Consider the following 10,259-nt stretch of genomic DNA (forward strand, 5'->3'; position numbering starts at 1 on the left):
AAGTAAGAGCGCTCTGTGGAGCGATGGGAATACAAATGCATGCAGCCTACCTGACGCCGCTGCACGGGCACAATAGGTGCGATTGGCTTTTCAGGCACATTATGCATCATTAATTATTACGCAACTCTCCCACCTTTCCACGGAAGTCAAAGGAACAACGCACAAAAAGCAACACGTTTCACAAGGAGAGTCTCAAGTCTTTACTTTGTATTTGTTTATTTTATTTTTTTGATTGTCTTTCTCACCAAGTTGTACTGACACGTTTTAGAGCCAAAGCTGGCTAATAAATACAATGAAATGTTAAAACGCACAATTGAATTTTCAAATACAATACTCATCACAAAATGCACGCGACCGGGAAAAACGCGCGTTCTGCTTCTTGCAGGTCACGACCCGACACGAGCGTGAGGTTTTTTTCAGCGAGGTCAGAGGTCGCGTCTCCCCCCCCCCACCCCCCCCCCCCCCCCCCCCCCCCCCCCCGCTTCGATAAATGAAATAATGCTTCTAGTGAAATGGAGATTTGCTGTGTGACTTCTGACTGTTCTAATTCATCATGTTGAAAAATCAAACAACAACTTCACATTAGTCAAGAAAAAAGAAACATAGAATTTATATCCAGTGCTTAGGATGCGTATGACACTAACAGAAATGTCTATGCATGAGGCTTTTTTTTTTTTTTTTTTTTTATTTTTTTTTTTTTTACTGTGATATGCAAGCAGAAAAACAAAAACAACCAATGTTCAGTCCCAGCTTGTGACGCCGTCCCCAAGTTCAAAACAGTCGGATACGGTGAGAAACGTGGAGCCAGGAAGACGTGTGGAGAAAAAAAAAAGACAAAATAAAAGCACTCAGAAAGCACCGCGAGGTCACAGGTGCTGGAAAGTGGTGAAAAGAGACAAAAGGAAACAAAATATTGTGTCTTCCAAGAGAAAGAATTTGAGTTTTAAAAAAGCGTGCACGCCCAGCGAGGGTTTTTCCTCCCATTCTTCCTCCTAATAATTTACTCGTCTTCAAAATATACATGCGGTGTAGAAACGACGTACCCTTATTTTGAAATAGCAGACCTCTTAAACCCATTTGTTGAAACTATATAAATTCTTCTTCTTCTTTTTTGTTTGGTTTATCTTCCCCCACGTGGTGTCGAGAAGACGTTAATACAAATGTTATTAACAGGCTGATAAAAATAGTAATATATATTTGTACACTTTTTGTACCGATTCAAAACACGATTAAAAATACAGTGACGGGGGGGGGGGGGGGGGGGGGGGGGGGGGGGGTCCAGAATATTAGAAAGTCTTTTTTTTTTCTACAGTCGGGTAAATATCGGGGCTGAACTGTGACGTCTGTACCGTTGGCCAGATTAATAGGCACAGTGTCCAATACCAAATGTTACGACACACCGCCTCAAGGAACTCTGGGTAATGTGGTTCATGAAAGCATCGACAGACTCTTCTTAAACTACACCTAGAAGCTGGAGGGGCTGTGTGTGTGTGTGTGTGTGTGTGTGTGTGTGTGTATGTGTGTGCGTTACCAAGTGGGAACTCATCAGATAGAAAACAGCTGATTGTGTAAGACTTTTCTGCAGCATTGGAAGTTAAGACTACAACATCCCGAGTGAATGTGAATGTAGGTTTGGCACATTTGAAGTAAATCTGTACAATGCCTGGGTACTTTCTTACGTACATACTTAATAATAATAATAATAATAATATTGTGATATAAGGGATTGTGCTCCCTTTATTTCATTGACAGTCTGAAAAGTCCTACCACTCTTTCCGTATGAAAACAAACAAACAAAAACAAAACACATTCACAAGCTGGCACATCATACCTGAGCTGGGATATAAAAAAAAAAAAAAACAGTAATGTAATGTAAGCAGTTTGTCAGAAAAAACAAGATGTCAATGCACTGTATCCGTAAGAAACAAAAAGTAAGACTATAAGATTACAATAGCTAGGATTGATATTAAAACCTTTTTTTTTTTTCAAATTTCAAGTTCCGACAGTCCAGAGTTCGTACAGGCAGCGGCGACCCGTCAGAATAAAAGTCTAAAGAACAAAAAAACAAAAACAACAATGAGGAAACAAAAAAAAAACACGACAAAATAAAAAGTAAATACACAATGATAAAAACAAAACAAAAATCACTCCTTAAACATTAAGACCAAATAGCTGTTGAAGACCAATTCCTGATGTTCCACAATCCACGCTTACGCGCGGTCACGCGGTCGTCCTCATCCTCTCCTCTCATTGGCTCCCGTTGGAGATTGTCATCGTGGGAGGAACCTGAAGGTCGTCGTCTGGATGTCTGCTCCCGGTTTGTTTCCGATCCGTTTCCGTCGGCCCGATTCTTCAAAGCGGACGTCCACCGAGCCGCCGTCCGGGGGAACCTCCTGAGCGTGTCCGCTGGGTTTGGGACCCGGTCCGGGGGCGCGCTCGGCGCACGGCGCCACGCGTCCTGATAAGGTCTCTATAATAAACTGTGTTTTTAAAAAGTGTCTCTGAGTATAACAGGAGCTTTCTTTTTATGTCTCCTTCCTCTTCCTCTTCCTCTTCCTCTTCTCGTTCTCTTTTTTCTTTTCTTACAACCGACCCCCTGAGCGCGCTCAGTTGGCGCTGACGGCCTCCCGCGTCTCGCGGTCGCTGCTATAGTCTGACTTGGGCTCGTCCTCAAAGTCCTCGTACATGTCCGTGTCGCCGTCTCCGTTGGCGCCGGGGCCGCTCGGCAGGCCCAGGGCTCCGCCGCCGGGCTCGGACTTCATCCCGTACGTGCTCTGAATGACGGGGATGGCGGGTTCGGGGCTGGCCGAGTTGCTGGAGCAGTCTGAGGTCAGGTGTGGGGACGTGGTGGCCGTCGCCATGGTGATGCCGCCCGGGTAAACGCCTACTCCGCCGGGGCTGTTGCCGAGAGGCATCGGGGGCTGAGGCCTGAGAGACGAGGAGAGAAGAGAGACCGGATGGATATTATTAAATATATAAGAAGCAGACGTTTCTACAGATGAAACTGTGGGAGCGTTTCACGGCCGTACATCGGTCGACCTCAGAGGAACCGTCGGGGTATCGCTTTGAGTCGGTGGGATTCGTCCACTGGGGATCACGAATCTGTACGAAATGTTATCGCGATCCATCCGATGGTTCAGTAACATGTCCACGTCTGAGCCCAAAAAAACCCCCAGCTTGATTGATTGAATCATAGCGACAGCATATGAACTGGTTTCGGATCAGATACCATTTTAAAACCCTCTCGATTAAACCGCTTTGAAGAAAAACATTAATTCTAAAAACCACACGAGTAAAACGCCGACGCCCCGTTAGTGTAGAATGAGGGTGAACGTCACTCCCAAAGGGCCCTCCGGCTCCTCCAATGAGGGTGAACGTCACTCCCAAAGGGCCCTCTGGCTCCTCCAATGAGGGTGAACGTCACTCCCAAAGGACCCTCTGGCTCCTCCAATGAGGGTGAACGTCACTCCCAAAGGGCCCTCTGGCTCCTCCAATGAGGGTGAACGTCACTCCCAAAGGGCCCTCTGGCTCCTCCAATGGGGGTGAACCTTACTCCCAAAGGGCCCTCTGGCTCCTCCAATGAGGGTGAACGTCACTCCCAAAGGGCCCTCTGGCTCCTCCAATGGGGGTGAACCTTACTCCCAAAGGGCCCTCTGGCTCCTCCAATGGGGGTGAACCTTACTCCCAAAGGGCCCTCTGGCTCCTCCAATGAGGGTGAACGTCACTCCCAAAGGGCCCTCTGGCTCCTCCAATGAGAGGGAGCATCGAGCTGTCACTCTTCTCGCCTCACAGTTTATCCCTCATCCCTGAAACAATTACCATTACACGTCTTCACACCCCGGTAGCTCTGTGATCCAAAGACCAGGCGCGTAGACTCATGAGCTGTTTTCTTTTTTTTGCGCTCACTTGACCACACACAGGGGATGTGGCATTCGGGCCCGTGACGTCCGGCCTTTGCTCTCGTTCTTTTTTTTTTTTTTTCCTCTCTCAAACATCTGCTTACATTTCATATTCCACGATGTCTGTCTCGGTGTCCAATTTCACTGGCCGCAAAGCGCCCGCCATTGTCCTAATTTAATAAATGACAAGCTATTAAAAATCGCTCCTATTCAAAGCTGTGGGCTCTGGTAAATCCATCTCGAGCACTGTGATGGCTTTAAACACATCCATGGCTGGTTCCCATTAAGACAATGCCACTGGTCCCCCCCCCCCCCCCCCCCCCACTGTTCAACGCATGTTAAAAGGGCTTTGCAGATTTCATAAATGGTCTATAAACCACTGCAAACCTCCAGCAAACGGATGTCGTGTCAAATATTCCTTCTTATATTCACGGCGTGACACATTAGGAAGAAAAAAAACTGTTGTAAAGTTCTGAGAAACTAAAGTTATATAAAAATAAAAAAATACCATTTTGAATTCACGACTTACATTTGGATGCTTTTTCCTTTGATCTGGCTAATTACATTTGCTTTAACGCCCGTATTCAGTTCCTTTAAAAGAGGTGCAGCCGCCGTTCAGTCAAAGTGTTCTTGAAGCAGACACAAAGCCCGCGTGACCCCCCCGATAGGCGTGCACGTACGTGGCTGCCGACGCATCAACGACCCCTCAGAATTCCTTCTTAATAATCTACGTAATTACAATGACGAGAGAAAAAACCTTCTTTAGAATTAAACCTTGTAATTAAAAAAAGAGAAGAACATTTTTTTCCGCCGTAACATTCAGAATTTCCGAGCGGAAACTTTGTCTTTGTGGTCGCGGAGCGTGAACCCGGCAGGTGGAGTTTGAATGCCCCCCCCCCCCTCTCCGGTGCTCACCCCACAAAGAACTGCCTCATCTCCTGGCGCCGTGAGCGCATCATCTGCTTGTACTCCCCGATGCGCAGCTTCTTGCCGTCGATGATGCAGGTCCTCTTGGGCCGCGGCTTGTACTTGTAGTTGGGATACTTCTCCAGGTGGATCTTGCTCAGGTGGGCCTGCTCCTCGTAGTACGGCTGCTTCTCCTGGTTGGTCATGCCCTTCCAGCGAGAGCCTTGTGGGGGAAAAAATAAATAAAAAATACCTTTTAGTTTGTCTGGCGTCTCCGCTGAGGAGGATGATGCAATCGCTCCTGTGTGTGTGTGTGTGTGTGTGTGTGTGTGTCTAAACCATAATCTCGCAATCTGCTGCAGCAATATTTTGCGTAATAAGTTGCGTGACCGTCTGCTGAAGGATCCGTCCTGGCTGCACTTTCTCTAAAACACCTTTTATTACCTGTTTCATTGAGGCCTGCTGACCGCCTGCTGGCTCTGAGTGCACGGTGACACCGAGGTGACCCCGAGGTGCTCCTCTGCTCCCGGGGACATATTTTGCTCCCTTTTAGTGTGTTTGGATAAGCGCTAAACCGCTCGGGGAACTAGCAGTAAACACACTACTGAACCTCAAAGTTAAATGATCAAAATTGGGCTTTTTTCTTTTTTTTTTTAATAGGATCCGATGTGAAAAGAGAGAAAACCGCGAGGCGTCTCGGTCGGGTTTCTCTCGACTTTTTCTGAAAACATATTGACCGCGTCACACATTCCACCTGATAAAACGAGAGTCAGAGCCTGTCCGTCAAACCGAGGATGCAAAGTGGCCCACGTCTTTATCTTCTGGATTACCGTTAAGCCCGTGCTCACCGGCCCGGCTCGAGGCCTTTTAAATGAACACACTTCAATGCTGCAGCGAGAGTACTGACATCGACGAGAAGAAGTGAACGCATCACTCCGGTGCTCCCCAACACCGGCCGCCTGCGTCCAATGGGATCCATTTTAAAGTTATTTTATTCATCTTTAAAGCTCCTAATGACTCCCACGCACCTCAGATCTAGTGCACCTTTTGATATAGTTTTCCTGAGCTCCTTCATCAAACACATATATATTTTAGGAAATACAATTTAAACATCCTTACATTTAAGGACTTTTTAGGGAGCGATTTCACTGACGCAGCTTTGTGGTCAAATAGATGTGACGAGCTCGACGCTAACATCCTTCACCTGCACGACAAATCCATCCCACTGAAGAGTGACGGAGCCTCGGTTCAACCATAACAACGTGAGTGTGTGTGTGTGTGTGTGTGTGTGTGTGTGTGTCATATGAACAGATAGCATCGGGAGTGGATGACACTCCAGAAGAATGATCCATGGCGTACTTCTGTTTTCCCCCGGTGAGCGGACCTCCCGTCCATCTGTGATTACACACACTGCGCCTCGCTCCTCTTGTTTATTAAGGTTGATCACAAACCCGTCGTGTATTTTTGTTCCACAGGAACAAGCCTGCCACCCACTCCCCCCAGAGTCCAGCTGTGTTATGACGTGGGAGACACGTGCATTGTACACATGCGCTCGCGTACACAATTGTGCACTTTAAGATTCAGCTTTTTTTTCCTCCTTTTTTTTTTTTTTTTGTGCCACAGATAAATTACTGCGTAATAATTCCTTAAAAAAGACCTTCCAGCAGGACACGAGCTCACTGTTAATATTTGTAATATATATTTTAATAATATTTGTGACTGTTCTTCGTAATGACGAGATACATATCTGATGAAATAAAAGCCTTTTAGAGCCCGAGTCAGCAGCACAGACCCACTTAAGAGCCGACTCGAGCGCTTCCATCGGACGCCGGTGGTCCTCGGAAACATTTCACCGCCGCCGCCGCGTGAATGGCGACCTGTGTGGAGGAGGTCGGTGTCAACGCGGCTATGCATCCATCACACTAGTCGGGCTTACATAGTGGAGCCCTGTGTGTGTGAAGTGCTGCCGCGGGTTTAAAAAGCACACTGGTCCTTCTTGTAGTCCGTACAGGAGGCCGGAGAGAAGGACCACGTCCAGGGTTTGAGGACCAAAGAGACCGAAGACAGAGCGGCTCTCAACCAGGAAGTGGAGGGATCTTTGGGCTCGTGACGTGTGTGTGTGTGTGTGTGCGTGTTTGTGTGTCGATGCCGTTCACAATTTTTTACAATAAAAAATAAACATATTCCTTAATAGATGATGAGTTCGCTCGGGAAAAGAAAGTGAAAAATGCTTCTAGTCACAGAAATAATACACATTTCGCTGTGTTTCGCTGAAGTTATTGCGCAATATTTAAGCAATTAAAAAGGAAAACCAATTAGTCGTGACATGTTATTTTCTATTTTGTATATTTACTGCTTATGGCTCCTCGATGAAACAAAATGTTTTTTTGTTTTTTTATCTGATCACTTGATTGATAGCACAGAATGAGCTGCGCGTGTGTGTGTGTGTGTGTGTGTGTGTGTGTGTGTGTGATATCTCACCGAGGATCTTGCTGATGTTGGAGTTGTGCATGTCGGGGAACGTCTGCAGGATCTTCCTCCTCTCGTCTTTGGCCCACACCATGAAGGCGTTCATGGGCCTCTTGATGTGCGGCTCGGCGTTGTTCCGGCCCCGCGCCTCCCTGAACACCCGCGCCTCCGTGATGCTGCTCCCTGCACAAAGGAACCCACACACTCTGTCACTTCCTGTTTGTCACACTGACACACACACACACACACACACACACACACTCTCAGGGCCAGACGCTGCTGTGTTTAGCGCTCCCCTTCTAAACTATGAGCGCCTGTAAACACTGGTGCTTTATGGGTAACAGGTGGGGCTGAGAGCACAACAACAACGGGAACACCACGTCGTGTGTGTGTGTGTGTGTGTGTGTGTGTGTGTGTCTTCAGACGACATTCGTAAACACGGTATTTAACGCAAAAAAAGTCGTTATGACATTTGAATAATTCTTATTTTGCAGTAAACTTCACATCGACCCGCTCTTGTTTGCATACTTTTCACCGTCTCACAAACACTCGTTTCAGAAGAAGAAGAAGAAGAAGAAGAAAGGAGGAGGAGGAGGAGGAGGAGAATTCAGCCCTCTTGTTGTGTACTTGTGGAAGAGCGTACCGTGTTGACATTGAACGCCGTGTTTAGCCGTCGAGGGTGTCCTTCGCCGAGAGAGCACAATAAATATTTGCGTTCCCTGAATACCTGCATGTTCTGGCTTTCCGGAAGATGCTTTTCTTTCTTTATTGAGGATTTATGTAAACGCCAGAGGTGGGTGGGTGGTGGTGGGGGGGGGGGGGCTCTTCTCTGTGGGGCCCCCGCAGAGTTACGGGTCACTGGTATCAATTTAGCCTGAACAGGATGCGACCGTCAACTCTTTCCTTTGATGTCCCTCCACGTTCTATTTGTCTTGGCCTTTCTCTGCGTCCGCATGCATTTTTTTTCTTTCTCTGAATTATCAGGATTATGAGCTCCCAGAAATGAGGAGACCCAGAAGAAGAAGAAAGAAGGAGGTGTGTGTTTGTGTGTGTGTGTGTGTGTGTGTGTGTGTGTCGCTCACCGTCCAGATCCTCCGGTCTCGTCAGATCGATGACCCGATGGACCATCTTGCCGGCGTCCTCCCCGAGCTTCCCCAGGTGCTGACTCAGCGTCTCGTAGTGCAGCCGCTCCTGCAACACAGGAAGGAGAAGAAGAAGAAAACATGGTTTATTACACGGTTTATTCCAAATAAAGATTGATGCAGCTGCAGCTGCAGCGTGCGGCGGGCTCGCCCTCCGAGGAAGCCTCGACTCCAAAGCAGTTCTCACTCCTCTTAAACTGGGACGACTGGGATGGTGATGACAATGAATCAACTGAAAGTCCAGCGCGGTTTTTATATATATATATATATATATATATATATATATATATATATATATATTCTTTGCTTTTATTTGACGGGTTTCCCATAATGGAGTCACGATGGTGCCTTCAGGGACCGCACTAATCACCGGTGTCTTAACCCCCCCCCCCCCGGGGCCTCCCGTCCTCTAAACCCCGCCTTCCGCCCGTCACTCCACTTCTGAGACCAATAACCTCTACGAGCCGCCTGCCTTCGGGGGCCTTCCAGCTAAAATTACCCCACCGCGCTCCCAAACTGTGGTGGAAATAAAAAAAAAACATCGAAACCCTCCGCACAGCTACCGCACATCTACACTCCTCCTCCTCTCCTCCTCCTCCTCCTCCTCTCCTCTCCTCTCTCATCCCCTTCCCTCCCTCTCCCTCGTTTTTTTTCTGGTGACAGAGGCATTTTGTTTGACGCAAGGAATGGTTGCCGGGTGAAGTCATGCCGCGGTAGCCGCTGGCAGAGTCGGTGGAACTTAAGGGCCGGCGCGTATGTGTACATATATATATATATATATGTGTGTGTGTGTGTGTGTGTGTGTGTTTATAGATGAGGAGTCGACGCGGGCCAATGTCAGCACTACAGCAGGGCTGTAATCAGGCCCACCACAGAACATGTGCCTGGGCAGTGCCGTGCCCACCGCAGGAAGCAACCGCCTAACAAAGGCCGAAAGAAAAGAGGGAGATAGAAAGTGGAAAAGTAGAGAGGAGGCTTGTTTCTTTATTTTGTTTGTTTTTTAAGCTCGTGGAGCTAAAACGACGAGATGCACGAAAGGGGAACGCACGCGGCCATCGATCACGATGATGAACGCTGGCTGGGTCAGTCTGGAAGTTAAAAAAAAAAATAAGAAAAAAAAAATTGAATTCACGGCTCCTGAAAAGATGCTGAACGCGACCGCTTTGCTCCGTGTGGGATGGACGGAGTGAGCTGGTTAGAGGCCAAAAAGATGGGAGGAGGGGGTGGAAAACTAATGCGCAGTCCAGTTCTGGTTCTGGAACCCGTGGACGAGTCGAGGACGACCGGGTCCAAGATGCAGATCAACAGCAGAGTCGGGTCAGAGCTGTCTTTGCTTTTGTTTAGTCCAGATTGAAATGGGTTCGGCCCGCCGGTTCGATGCCGGACCGCTGCCTTTTGGAGCAGCGTTACACACTTTATTTTGTATTCATTTCTCGAACACGACATCGCACCGCTTTCTTTCTTTTTTTCAAAACAAAGTAGAGCGGTTCAAAGCAGACGAATCGAGGACTAAGTTAATTAAAAACCCACGGAAGTGCGGGGTCGAGAAGGTCAAATAAAACAAACAAACGACGCATTCAAATACATCACGTTAAATAGAGAACTGACAGGGGTCCACGGGCTTCATTTCAGACTCTTTTGGTTGCCGACGCTCTGTTTTTATTAGTGTTTTTTTAATCCACACTGAACCGCTGTTTACTGTAATGAGTAACTCTATTTTATTCATCTTCCCTTCTTCAGACTTCGCCGTGTGCCCGATAGAGCTGTCCGTCATCCCCCTCCCCCCCACACTCTATCCCCTTCTCCTCTCCACCATTCCTCCTATTCATAGCCCTGAACCCCC

General features: G+C 47.6%; 1 protein-coding gene across 1 annotated transcript in view; it reads right to left on the reverse strand.

Annotated features, from left to right (window-relative positions):
- Window positions 1-1,719: 1,719 nt before the first annotated feature.
- Window positions 1,720-10,259, reverse strand: part of LOC117731954 (transcription factor SOX-6-like) — a 63,856-nt gene continuing 55,316 nt past the window's right edge. The window contains exons 9-12 of the mRNA XM_034534536.1: window positions 8,357-8,465; window positions 7,287-7,457; window positions 4,815-5,028; window positions 1,720-2,928 (exon numbers count right to left, since the gene is read on the reverse strand). Of these exons, the coding sequence (XP_034390427.1) occupies window positions 2,607-2,928; window positions 4,815-5,028; window positions 7,287-7,457; window positions 8,357-8,465 (816 nt within the window). The 3' untranslated portion in view covers window positions 1,720-2,606. The remainder of the gene's footprint in view (window positions 2,929-4,814; window positions 5,029-7,286; window positions 7,458-8,356; window positions 8,466-10,259) is intronic.

Source organism: Cyclopterus lumpus, chromosome 6, assembly GCF_009769545.1.
Source record: "Cyclopterus lumpus isolate fCycLum1 chromosome 6, fCycLum1.pri, whole genome shotgun sequence".
Classification (NCBI taxonomy): Eukaryota; Metazoa; Chordata; class Actinopteri; order Perciformes; family Cyclopteridae; genus Cyclopterus; species Cyclopterus lumpus.